Source organism: Oncorhynchus clarkii, chromosome 24 (genome assembly GCF_045791955.1).
Source record: "Oncorhynchus clarkii lewisi isolate Uvic-CL-2024 chromosome 24, UVic_Ocla_1.0, whole genome shotgun sequence".
Classification (NCBI taxonomy): domain Eukaryota; kingdom Metazoa; phylum Chordata; class Actinopteri; order Salmoniformes; family Salmonidae; genus Oncorhynchus; species Oncorhynchus clarkii.
The window spans coordinates 44,524,699-44,538,509 of NC_092170.1; the positions used below are offsets into that span (position 1 = coordinate 44,524,699).

A 13,811-nucleotide genomic window follows, 5' to 3' on the forward strand; every position below is an offset into this window, starting at 1 on the left:
TAACCAGGTAGACCAGATCACCTTTATTTAACCAGGTAGGGCAGATCACCTTTATTTAACCAGGTAGACCAGATCACCTTTATTTAACCAGGTAGGGCAGATCACCTTTATTTAACCAGGTAGACCAGATCACCTTTATTTAACCAGGTAGGGCAGATCACCTTTATTTAACCAGGTAGGGCAGATCACCTTTATTTAACCAGGTAGACCAGATCACCTTTATTTAACCAGGTAGGGCAGATCACCTTTATTTAACCAGGTAGACCAGATCACCTTTATTTAACCAGGTAGACCAGATCACCTTTATTTAACCAGGTAGGGCAGATCACCGTTATTTAACCAGGTAGACCAGATCACCTTTATTTAACCAGGTAGACCAGATCACCTCTATTTAACCAGGTAGACCAGATCACCTTTATTTAACCAGGTAGACCAGATCACCGTTATTTAACCAGGTAGGCCAGATCACCTTTATTTAACCAGGTAGACCAGATCACCTTTATTTAACCAGGTAGACCAGATCACCTTTATTTAACCAGGTAGACCAGATCACCTTTATTTAACCAGGTAGTCCAGATCACCTTTATTTAACCAGGTAGGCCAGATCACCTTTATTTAACCAGGTTAAGACCAGGTTAGTTAAGAACAACTTCTCATTAACAACTGTGACCTGGCCAAGATAAAGTAAAGCAGTGTGACACAAACAACAACACAGAGTTACACATGGAATAAACAAACATACAGTCAATAATACAGTAAAACAAAAGAAAACAAAGTCTATATACAGTGATTGCAAAATAGATCAAATAAGGGAGTTAAGGCAATAAATAGGCCATGGTGGCGAAGTAATTACAATATGGCAATTAAACACTGCCTGTCTTCTCTTTGAGAGCCAGGTCTGCCTACGGCGGCCTTTCTCAATAACAAGGCTATGCTCACCGAGTCTGTACACAGTCAAAGCCTTCATTTTGGGATGTCACAGTAGGTCAGGTATTCTGCCACTGTGTTACTCTCTGTTCAGGGCTTTCTCTCTCAGTAGTCCCATGAGGAAGCAGACAGTTGCTTCACTCCAGACAACCTCCTTATATGACAGCCGACTGTTAGTTCTGGCCCTGCTCCAGCATTACCCCCCTCCATCCCCATCCCCACCCTAGTGCCCTGTAATCAGAGAAGGAACAACTGTCTGTTCCAGGGAAATGCTACGTTGCATTTCTCATTTCTAGTAACTGAGGCCTACAACTGAATGCTGAGAATGTGTAGTGCTAGACTACAGGATTACTAAAACTAGCTGTGTGTACAAGTGCAGTATATGAAGCTAATCCTGTGTAATGGAAGTCTTCTGACTAGCTTGGAGAGACAGTACCGTATCGAAGAGCCCTTACTGCTGCTACACCAAACTGGAAGTCTTCTGACTAGCTTGGAGAGACAGTACAGTATCGAAGAGCCCTTACTGCTGCTACACCAAACTGGAAGTCTTCTGACTAGCTTGGAGAGACAGTACCGTGCCGTATCGAAGAGCCCTCACTGCTGCTACACCAAACTAGAAGTCTTCTGACTAGCTTGGAGAGACAGTACCGTGCCGTATCGAAGAGCCCTCACTGCTGCTACACCAAACTGGAAGTCTTCCGACTAGCTTGGAGAGACAGTACAGTATCGAAGAGCCCTTACTGCTGCTACACCAAACTGGAAGTCTTCTGACTAGCTTGGAAAGACAGTACCGTGCAGTATCGAAGAGCCCTCACTGCTGCTCCACCAAACTAGAAGTCTTCTGACTAGCTTGGAAAGACAGTACCGTGCAGTATCGAAGAGCCCTCACTGCTGCTCCACCAAACTAGAAGTCTTCTGACTAGCTTGGAGAGACAGTACCGTGCCGTATCGAAGAGCCCTCACTGCTGCTACACCAAACTAGAAGTCTTCTGACTAGCTTGGAGAGACAGTACCGTGCCGTATCGAAGAGCCCTCACTGCTGCTCGATCATCCTATTTTTCCAACTTAATTGAGGAGAATAATAACAATCCAAAATGTATTTTTGATACCGTCGCAAAGCTAACTAAAAAGCAGCATTCCCCAAGTGAGGATGGCTTTCACTTCAGCAGTGATAAATTCATGAACTTCTTTGAGGAAAAGATCATGATTATTAGAAAGCAAATGACAGACTCCTCTTTAAATCTGCGTATTTCTCCAAAACTCAGTTGTCCTGAGTCTGCACAACTCTGCCAGGACCAAGGATCAAGAGAGACACTCAAGTGTTTTAATACTATATCTCTTCTATATCTCAATGATGAAAATAATCATGGCCTCTAAACCTTCAAGCTGCATACTGGACCCCATTCCAACTAAACTACTGAAAGAGCTGCTTCCTGTGCTTGGCCCTCCTATGTTGAACATAATAAACGGCTCTCTATCCTCCTGATGTGTACCAAACTCACTAAAAGTGACATAATAAAGCCTCTTGAAAAAGCCAGACCTTGACCCAGAAAATATAAAAAGCTATCGGCCTTTATCAAACCTCCCATTCCTCTCTAAAATGTTTTTGAAAAAGCTGTTGAAGGACCTCGGCGTTACTCTGGACCCTGATCTCTCGTTTGACGAACATATCAAGACTGTTTCAAGGACAGCTTTTTTCCATCTACGTAACATTGCAAAAATCTGAAACTTTCTGTCCAAAAATGATGCAGAAAAATGAATCCATGCTTTTGTTACTTCTAGGTTAGACTACTGCAATGCTCTACTTTCCGGCTACCCGGATAAAGCACTAAATAAACTTCAGTTAGTGCTAAATACGGCTGCTAGAATCCTGACTAGAACCAAAAAATGTGATCGTATTACTCCAGTGCTAGCCTCCCTACACTGGCTTCCTGTCAAAGCAAGGGCTGATTTCAAGGTTTTACTGCTAACCTACAAAGCATTACATGGGCTTGCTCCTACCTATCTCTCTGATTTGGTCCTGCCGTACATACCTACACGTACGCTACGGTCACAAGACGCAGGCCTCCTAATTGTCCCTAGAATTTCTAAGCAAACAGCTGGAGGCAGGGCTTTCTCCTATAGAGCTCCATTTTTATGGAACGGTCTACCTACCCATGTGAGAGACGCAAACTCGGTCTCAACCTTTAAGTCTTTACTGAAGACTCATCTCTTCAGTGGGTCATATGATTGAGTGTAGTCTGGCCCAGGAGTGGGAAGGTGAACGGAAAGGCTCTGGAGCAACGAACCGCCCTTTCTGTCTCTGCCTGGCCGGTTCCCCTCTTTCCACTGGGATTCTCTGCCTCTAACCCTATTACAGGGGCTGAGTCACTGGCTTACTGGTGCTCTCTCATGCCGTCCCAAGGAGGGGTGCGTCACCTGAGTGGGTTGAGTCACTGACGTGATCATTCTGTCTGGGTTGGCACCCCCCCCTTGGGTTCATGCTGTGGCGGAGATCTTCGTGGGCTATATTCGGCCTTGTCTCAGGGTAGTAAGTTGGTGGTTGAAGATATCCCTCTAGTGGTGTGGGGGATGTGCTTTGGCAAAGTGGGTGGGGTTATATCCTGCCTGGTTGGCCTTATCCGGGGGTATCATCAGACGGGGCCACAGTGTCTCCCGACCCCTCCTGTCTCAGCCTCCAGTAATGATGCTGCAATAGGGTCAGTCGGTTACATCTGGAGTATTTCTCCTGTCTTAGCCGGTGCCCTGTGTGAATTTAAGTATGTCTCTCTAATTCTCTCTCTCTACATCACTCTCTTTCTCTTCTCTCGGAGGACCTGAGCCCTAGGACCATGCCTCAGGACTACCTGGCCTGATGACTCCTTGCTGTCTCCAGTCCACCTGGTCGTGCTGCTGCTCCAGTTTCAACTGTTCTGCCTGCGGCTATGGAACCCTGACCTGTTTACCGGACGTGCTACCTGTCCCAGACCGGCTGTTTTCAACTGTGTAATACCTGAGTACATTGTTATAGAAGCTAACCCTGTGTAATACCTGAGTACACGGTTACTAAGGTTAACTAGTATATATACATATACACACACACCTTGTCCCGCCCCCTCTCCTCCCCCCTCTCTTCCTCCCTCGTCTCATGCTCTCCTTCCCTCCCTTCCTCCCCGTCCCCCCTTTACCTCTCCTCCCTCCCTCCCACCCTCTCTCTCGTACTCAGATTTCAGTTCAGGGCCATTAGCACTCAGACATTTATTAAAAAACACATTACACAGAAACACACAGACACAGACAGACACACATACACACACAGTAAACTGACCTTCAACCACGTCCCGTTTGTAATCACTGTCATTGTCACTATCAGTAGGTCTGTAGTAGATGTAGAATCCTTGGATGGGTGTGTTGTTGTTGCTAGAAGGGGTGTACTGGAGGAACCACACAGAATCAGAGTTAGATCACAGCATCTCAGCATACATAACAACTGCCTGGTTGACAATGTAAACATTGAAGAGTAAAGACTCCTCTAGAAAAGGAAAGGGTGATCCCTCACACTAAGCGACCCGTTCATCAATATGACTGTTCTAATAGTTCTAATCGTCTTCTCAGAACACAACAGAGTTCTAATTGTCTTCTCAGAACACGAAGGAGCTCTATTCGTCTTCTCAGAACACAACAGAGTTCTAATCGTCTTCTCAGAACACAAAGGAGCTCTATTCGTCTTCTCAGAACACAACAGAGTTCTAATCGTCTTCTCAGACCACAAAGGAGCTCTATTCGTCTTCTCAGAACGCATCAGAGTTCTAATCGTCCTCTCAGAACACAACAGAGTTCTATTCGTCCTCTCTCCTCTCTCAGCCCCATGCAACATCAAACACACACACACACACACACACACACACACACACACACACACACACACACACACACACACACACACACACACACACACACACACACACACACACACACACACACACACACACACTGGGTGGTGGTATGCAGTACTGACTGTCCAGCGTAGCATGATCTGAGTGTCGCTGACGGCGTCTGTAGAGGAGATGTGCGGTCCGGCCACCGGGCGGTCTGAGAAGCGTGGGCTCGCTGCTGACACCTGGTACGGCCTAGAGGTGGCGCTGTGAGGACTGTCCCCATTCTGGTTCATAGCTAGAACACGGAATTTATAGGTGGAGCCTGCAGACAGAGGAGCACATGGAAGGAATGTAATAACATGGGGAGTACCCTAACCCTAACCCCTAACCCTTAACCCTATCCCCTAACCCGAACCCCTAACCCTAACCCTTAACCCTATCCCCTAACCCCTAACCCTAACCCCTAACACTAACCCCTAACCCTATCCCCTAACCCCTAACCCTAACCCCTAACCCTAACCCCTAACCCTTAACCCTAACCCTAACCCTAACCCTAACCCATATCCCTAACCCCTAACCCTATCCCTTAACCCTATCCCCTCACCCTATCCCCTAACCCCTAACTCAAACCCTAACCCCTAACCATATCCCTAACCCCTAACCCCAACCCCTAACCCTAACCCTAACCCGTAACCCCTATCCCTAACCCCTAACCATAACCCCTAACCCTAACCCCTAACCCCTAACCCTAACCCAAACCCTAACCCTAACCACAACCCCTATCCCACACACTCTTAGAAATAAGGGTACGGTATTGTTCCCAAATATCAAAATACACATAATGTACCTTCACAGGTACACATAATGATGTCACATGGTACACATAATGATGTCACATGGTACACATAATGATGTCACATGGTAGACATAATGATGTCACATGGTACCTTTTCGGGTACAAGAGCAGATAAATAATGGTGCATTTTTTTGGACTCCATGCTTGAATATAAAGGTACAATGAATCATCACACTCTCACTCTAAAAAAAAGGGTCCACAATTTGAAGGTACATTTCTGTTTCCCAGGGTATAAACCTTCTGTTTCCCAGGGTACAAACCTTCTGTTTCCCAGGGTATAAACCTTCTGTTTCCCAGGGTATAAACCTTCTGTTTCCCAGGGTACAAACCTTCTGCTTCCCAGGGTATAAACCTTCTGTTTCCCAGAGTATAAACCTTCTGTTTCCCAGGGTATAAACCTTCTGTTTCCCAGGGTATAAACCTTCTGTTTCCCAGGGTATAAACCATCTGCTTCCCAGGTTACAAACCTTCTGTTTCCCAGGGTATAAACCATCTGCTTCCCAGGTTACAAACCTTCTGTTTCCCAGGGTACAAACCTTCTGTTTCTCAGGGTACAAACCTTCTGTTTCCCAGGGTATAAACCTTCTGTTTCCCAGGTTACAAACCATCTGCTTCCCAGGTTACAAACCTTCTGTTTCCCAGGGTACAAACCTTCTGTTTCTCCGGGTACAAACCTTCTGTTTCCCAGGTTATAAACCTTCTGTTTTTCAGGGTACAAACCTTCTGTTTCCCAGGTTATAAACCTTCTGTTTCTCAGGTTATAAACCTTCTGTTTCCCAGGGTACAAACCGTCTGTTTCTCAGGGTACAAACCTTCTGTTTCTCAGGGTATAAACCTTCTGTTTCTCAGGGTACAAACCTTCTGTTTCCCAGGGTATAAACCTTCTGTTTCCCAGGTTATAAACCTTCTGTTTCTCAGGGTATAAACCTTCTGTTTCTCAGGGTATAAACCTTCTGTTTCTCAGGGTACAAACCTTCTGTTTCCCAGGGTATAAACCTTCTGTTTCCCAGGTTATAACCCTTCTGTTTCCCAGGGTATAAACCTTCTGTTTCCCAGGGTATAAACCTTCTGTTTCCCAGGGTATAAACCCTCTGTTTCCCAGGGTATACACCTTCTGTTTCCCAGGGTTCAAACCTTCTGTTTCCCAGGGTATACACCTTCTGTTTCCCAGGGTATAAACCTTCTGTTTCCCAGGTTACAAACCTCCTGTTTCCCAGGGTATAACCCTTCTGTTTCCCAGGGTATAAACCTTCTGTTTCTCAGGGTATAAACCTTTTGTTTCCCAGGGTATACACCTTCTGTTTCCCAGGGTATAACCCTTCTGTTTCCCAGGGTATACACCTTCTGTTTTCCAGGGTATAACCCTTCTGTTTCCCAGGGTACAAACCTTCTGTTTCCCAGGGTACAAACCTTCTGTTTCCCAGGGTACAAACCTTCTGTTTCCCAGGGTATAAACCTTCTGTTTCCCAGGGTATAAACCTTCTGTTTCCCAGGGTATACACCTTCTGTTTCCCAGGGTATAAACCTTATGTTTCCCAGGGTACAAACCTTCTGCTTCCCAGGTTATAAACCTTCTGCTTCCCAGGTTACAAACCTTCTGTTTCCCAGAGTCTTTCAGATAGTTATTTTTGGCCACCTGTGATTGTTGTACCAGTTGAAGTGGTGTATGGTAGAGGTACATTGAATGTGGTGGATCTATATGAAGGTAAAAAGCTTTTGTACCTGCGATACTATCTGAGGTGTGAACCTCACAGGAGGCTGGCGGCACCTTAAATGGGGAGGACGGGCTTGTGGAATCAGTAGAATTATATCTAATACAGCACATTAAACATCAAACACGTCACATGTGGTTGATGCTTTTTCTCCGTCCCCAGGGCATTACTCTGAGCCGTCCTCCCCTCAGCAGCCTCCTGTGACCTATAACTAAAAGTAGAAAGGAGGGCCTCACCACTCCAGTGACAAGCAGCTGTCGTCCTTTAGGAACAAACCTCAAGCTTTAAATTCTGAGACGGAGCTGGTCTGACTCAGGAAGTCTGTGTGTCTCACCATGTTCCAGACTGCGTACTTCCACAGACAGTTTGAGAGGAGAGATGTTGTCGGCGGCAACGACCCACTCGGCGCTGCGGCCCTGGCGACGATACTCCACGCGGAACGCTGTGATTGGAGAGCCCCCGTTAGCCCGCGGGATCCACGTGACGTAAACAGAACTCTCCGTCGCCATGGAGATGGTGGGCCTATCAGGGGCCTCGGGAACTGGAACCAGGAAGAGAAAATAAATCAGCCAACCAATCAGAGCCTGAGAAATACTATACCTCCACTCAATCAAACTCCAACTGAAATGACGGGAAACTGAAAACATTACATTCATCTACTGAAAAGACAGAACAGGAGGAAGGACATGCTATAGAGGAATGTGGTACTTACTGCCTGGGCTCTGAGCCACAGAGACAGAGAGTGAGAGTGAGAGTGAGAGAGAGAGTGAGTGAGAGAGAGAGAGAGAGAGAGAGTGAGTGAGAGAGAGAGAGAGAGAGAGAGAGAGAGACAGAGAGAGAGACAGACAGAGAGAGAGAGAGACAGACAGAGAGAGAGAGCGAGAGAGAGAGGGAGTAAGTGAGAGAGAGACAGACAGACATACAGAGAGAGAGAGAGAGAGACACAGACAGAGAGAGAGAGAGAGAGAAGGGGGGGTGAGAGAGAGTGATGCAGAGAGAGAGAGAGAGAGGGGGGGAAGAGAGAGAGAGAGAGAGAGAGAGAGAGAGCGAGAGAGCGAGAGAGACAGACAGACAGACAGACAGACAGACAGACAGACAGACAGACAGACAGACAGACAGACAGAGAGAGAGAGAGAGAGAGAGAGAGAGAGAGAGAGAGAGAGAGAGAGAGAGAACCTGGGTCTATGTTCACAAACACAAACCGACCCCACAGACACATTGGAAAGAATTAACAAAAAAACAGAGCAAACTAGAATGCTATTTGGCCCTACACAGAGAGTACACAGCGGCAGAATACCTGTCCACTGCGACTTACCCAAACCTAAGGAAAACTTTGACTATGTACAGACTCAGTGAGCATAGCCTTGCTATTGAGAAAGGTCGGCGTAGGCACACTTCCCACAAAATGAGGTGGAAACTGAGCTGCACTTCCTAACCTCCTGTCCAATGTATGACCATATTAGAGATACATATTTCCCTCAGATTACACAGATCCACAAAGAATTAGAACACAAACGCAATTTTGATAAACTCCCATATCTACTGGGTGAAATACCACAGTGTGACATCACAGCAGCAAGATTTGTGACCTGTTGCCACGAGAAAAGGGCAACCAGTGAAGAACAAACACCATTGTAAATACAACCCATATTTATGTTTATTTATTATTTATTTATTTATTTTCCCTTTTGTACTTTAACCATTTGTGCATCGTTACAACACTGTATATATATATAACATGACATTTGTATATATAAATAGACATAACATGACATTTGTATATATAAATATATAACATGACATTTGTATATATAAATATATAACATGACATTTGTATATAACACGACATTTGTATATATAAATATAATGTCTTTATTGTTTTGGAACTTCTGTGAGTATAATGTTAATTATTCTTTTTTTTAATTTTACCCCTTTTTCTCCCCAATTTCGTGGTTTACAATTGTTGTAGTAGCTACTATCTTGTCTCATCGCTACAACGTACGGGCTCGGGAGAGACGAAGGTTGAAAGTCATGCGTCCTCCGATACACAACCCAACCAAGCCGCACTGCTTCTTAACACAGCACGCACCAATGTGTCTGAGGCTACACCGTGCACCTGGCCACCTTGGTTAGCGCACACTGCGCCCAGCCCACCACAGGAGTCGCTGGTGCGCGATGAGACAAGGACACCCCTACCGACCAAGCCCTCCCTAACCCGGGCGACGCTAGCGCAATTGTGCGTCGCCCCACGGACCTCCCGGTCGCGGCCGGTTACGACAGAGCCTGGGCACGAACCCAGGGACTCTGATGGCACAGCTGGTACAGCGCCCTTAACCACTGCGCCACCCGGGAGGCCTTAATGTTAATTTTTAATTATCCATTTGTATGTTTTAATTTGAATTGTTTATTTCACTTTTATTTATTATCTCTCTTCACTTGCCAATAAAGCCATTTGAATTGAGTTGAATTGACTTTAGAGAGATACTGGGTTAGCGAGAAGACAAATGAGCAGAAAGCAGAAAAGCTACTTAGGACCGCAACTAAACACACACACACACACACACACACACACACACACACACACACACACACACACACACACACATTCAGACCACACACATGCACGCACACACGCATGCACACACACATACACACACACACACACACATACACACACACACATTCAGACACACACACGCACACGCACACGCGCGCGCACACACACACACACACACACATCTCATGGAAGGGACATAGGTCATGGTCAACACACAGTCTACTCATAACACTGTACCGTCGGCCAGGAGTTTTCCATGGTCAGGACACAACTCCTGGCCTCAGGAGAGCACAGATTGATTTGACAGGATAAAGTTGGTTGAAGGTTGTCTACCTCTGTCGTTGTGTGTGTGTGTGTGTGTGTGTGTGTGTGTGTGTGTGTGTGTGTGTGTGTGTGTGTGTGTGTGTGTGTGTGTGTGTGTGTGTGTGTGTGGTGTGTGTGTGTGTGTGTGTGTGTGTGTGTGTCTGAATGTGTGTGTGTGTGTCTGAATGTGTGTGTGTGTGTGTTGCCTTACCTCTTTCGTGGATGACCACTCCAAAGTGTGTATTAGAAGTCTTGTCCTCTGGGGCTTTAGCAGGGACAGAGACCACCGGAGGCTTGGATGGGTTCTTACTGACAGCTGGGCTCTTCTCTGGAAACAGACAGAGAGACAGAGAGGAAACAGACAGAGAGGAAACAGACACAGAGGAAACAGACAGAGAGACAGAGAGGAAACAGACAGAGAGACCGAGAGGAAACAGGCAGAGAGGAAACAGACAGAGAGACAGAGAGGAAACAGACAGAGAGGAAACAGACAGATAGGAAACAGACAGAGAGACAGAGAGGAAACAGACAGAGACAGGGAGGAAACAGACAGAGAGGAAATAGACAGAGAGACATAGAGGAAACAGACAGAGATACATAGAGGAAACAGACCGAGAGGAAACAGACAGAGAGGAAACAGAGAGAGATACAGAGATGAAACAGACAGAGAGGAAACGGACAGAGAGTAAACAGACAGAGAGACAGAGAGGAAACAGGCAGAGAGGAAACAGACAGATAGGAAACAGACAGAGAGACAGAGAGGAAACAGACAGAGACAGGGAGGAAACAGACATAGAGGAAATAGACAGAGAGACATAGAGGAAACAGACAGAGATACATAGAGGAAACAGACCGAGAGGAAACAGACAGAGAGGAAACAGACAGAGAGGAAACAGACAGAGAGACAGAGAGGAAACAGACAGAGAGGAAACAGAGAGAGAGACAGAGAGGAAACAGACAGAGAGGAAACGGACAGAGAGACAGAGAGGAAACAGACAGAGAGGAAACAGACAGATAGGAAACAGACAGAGAGACAGAGAGGAAACAGACAGAGACAGGGAGGAAACAGACATAGAGGAAATAGACAGAGAGACATAGAGGAAACAGACAGAGATACATAGAGGAAACAGACCGAGAGGAAACAGACAGAGAGGAAACAGACAGAGAGGAAACAGACAGAGAGACAGAGAGGAAACAGACAGAGAGGAAACAGAGAGAGAGACAGAGAGGAAACAGACAGAGAGGAAACGGAGAGAGAGACAGAGAGGAAACAGACAGAGAGGAAACAGACAGAGAGGAAACAGACAGAAAGACAGAGAGGAAACAGACAGAGAGGAAACAGACAGAGAGACAGAGAGGAAACAGACAGAGACAGAGAGGAAACGGACAGAGATGAAACAGACAGAGAGGAAACAGGCAGAGACAGAGAGGAAATGGACAGAAATGAAACAGACAGATAGGAAACAGACAGAGAGGAAACAGACAGACAGACAGACAGGGAGGAAACAGACAGAGAGGAAACAGACAGAGAGAAAACAGGCAGAGAGGAAACAGACAGAGACAGAGAGGAAATGGACAGAGAGGAAACAGACAGAGAGAAAACAGACAGAGAGGAAACATACAGAGACATAGAGGAAACAGACAGAGATACAGAGAGGAAACAGACAGAGAGACAGAGAGGAAACAGACAGAGACAGGGAGGAAACAGACATAGAGGAAACAGACAGAGAGACAGAGGAAACAGACAGAGAGACACAGAGAAAAGTGACAGACAGACACAGAGGAAACAGACAGAGACATAGAGGAAACAGACAGAGACAGGGAGGAAACAGACAGAGACAGGGAGGAAACCGACATAGAGGAAACAGACAGAGACAGGGAGGAAACAGACATAGAGGAAACAGACGGAGAGACATAGGAAACAGACAGAGATACAGAGGAAACAGACAGACACAGAGGAAACAGACAGACACAATTAGCTAAAACACTTGGGTTATGAGTTTGGAATCATGGTCAACTGGTAGAAACACAGGAAACTTCACCTCAGATCCTTACTGTGTTGTACTGTACTGTGTTGTACTGTACTGTACTGTGTTGTACTGTACTGTGTTGTACTGTACTGTGTTGTACTGTACTGTACTGTGTTGTACTGTACTGTTTTGTACTGTACTGTGTTGTACTGTACTGTGTTGTACTGTACTGTACTGTGTTGTACTGTACTGTGTTGTACTGTGTTGTACTGTACTGTGTTGTACTGTACTGTGTTGTACTGTACTGTACTGTGTTGTACTGTACTGTTTTGTACTGTACTGTGTTGTACTGTACTGTGTTGTACTGTACTGTACTGTGTTGTACTGTACTGTGTTGTACTGTGTTGTCCTGTACTGTGTTGTACTGTACTGTGTTGTACTGTGTTGTACTGTACTGTGTTGTACTGTACTGTGTTGTACTGTACTGTACTGTGTTGTACTGTACTGTTTTGTACTGTACTGTGTTGTACTGTACTGTGTTGTACTGTACTGTACTGTGTTGTACTGTACTGTACTGTGTTGTACTGTACTGTGTTGTACTGTACTGTGTTGTACTGTACTGTACTGTGTTGTACTGTACTGTTTTGTACTGTACTGTGTTGTACTGTACTGTGTTGTACTGTACTGTACTGTGTTGTACTGTACTGTGTTGTACTGTGTTGTCCTGTACTGTGTTGTACTGTACTGTACTGTGTTGTACTGTACTGTGTTGTACTGTACTGTGTTGTACTGTACTGTACTGTGTTGTACTGTGTTGTACTGTATTGTCCTGTACTGTGGTGTACTGTACTGTACTGTGTTGTACTGTACTGTGTTATACTGTACTGTGTTGTACTGTATTGTACTGTGTTGTACTGTGTTGTACTGTACTGTGTTGTACTGTGTTGTACTGTACTGTACTGTGTTGTACTGCACTGTGTTGTACTGTACTGTGCTGTACTGTACTGTGTTGTACTGTACTGTGTTGTACTGTACTGTGCTGTACTGTACTGTGTTGTACTGTGTTGTACTGTACTGTGTTGTACTGTACTGTGTTGTACTGTACTGTGTTGTACTGTGTTGTACTGTACTGTGTTGTACTGTACTGTACTGTGTTGTACTGTACTGTGTTGTACTGTACTGTACTGTGTTGTACTGTACTGTGTTGTACTGTACTGTGCTGTACAGTACTGTGTTGTACTGTACTGTGTTGTATTGTACTGTACTGTGTTGTGTTTACTGTACTGTACTGTGTTGTACTGTACTGTACTGTGTTGTACTGTGTTGTACTGTACTGTGTTGTACTGTACTGTACTGTACTGTACTGTGTTGTACTGTACAGTGTTGTACTGTACTGTGTTGTACTGTACTGTGTTGTACTGACCTTTGCCTGTTCGGAAGGTGAGCATGGCTGGTTGTCCCTCTCCTGCGACGCTGCGAGCCACCATCAGAACCTCGTACAGACTGGACGACTCCAACTCAGACAGACGGAGGGTCTTTTCACTGCCGGGCACACGAACCGTATGCCAGCTACCCACCACCCACGTCACATCATCAACCTACCACAACACAAAGAGAGAGAGAGAAAGA

General features: G+C 45.6%; 1 protein-coding gene across 2 annotated transcripts in view; it reads right to left on the reverse strand.

Moving 5' to 3' along the window:
- LOC139382385 (cell adhesion associated, oncogene regulated) overlaps window positions 1–13,811 on the reverse strand; it is a 131,237-nt gene that overhangs the window by 29,816 nt on the left and 87,610 nt on the right. For both annotated transcript variants that reach the window (XM_071126393.1, XM_071126394.1), the window contains exons 9-13: window positions 13,606–13,780; window positions 10,424–10,540; window positions 7,687–7,893; window positions 4,925–5,106; window positions 4,235–4,340 (exon numbers count right to left, since the gene is read on the reverse strand). In XM_071126393.1, coding sequence (XP_070982494.1) covers window positions 4,235–4,340; window positions 4,925–5,106; window positions 7,687–7,893; window positions 10,424–10,540; window positions 13,606–13,780 — 787 coding nt within the window. The remainder of the gene's footprint in view (window positions 1–4,234; window positions 4,341–4,924; window positions 5,107–7,686; window positions 7,894–10,423; window positions 10,541–13,605; window positions 13,781–13,811) is intronic.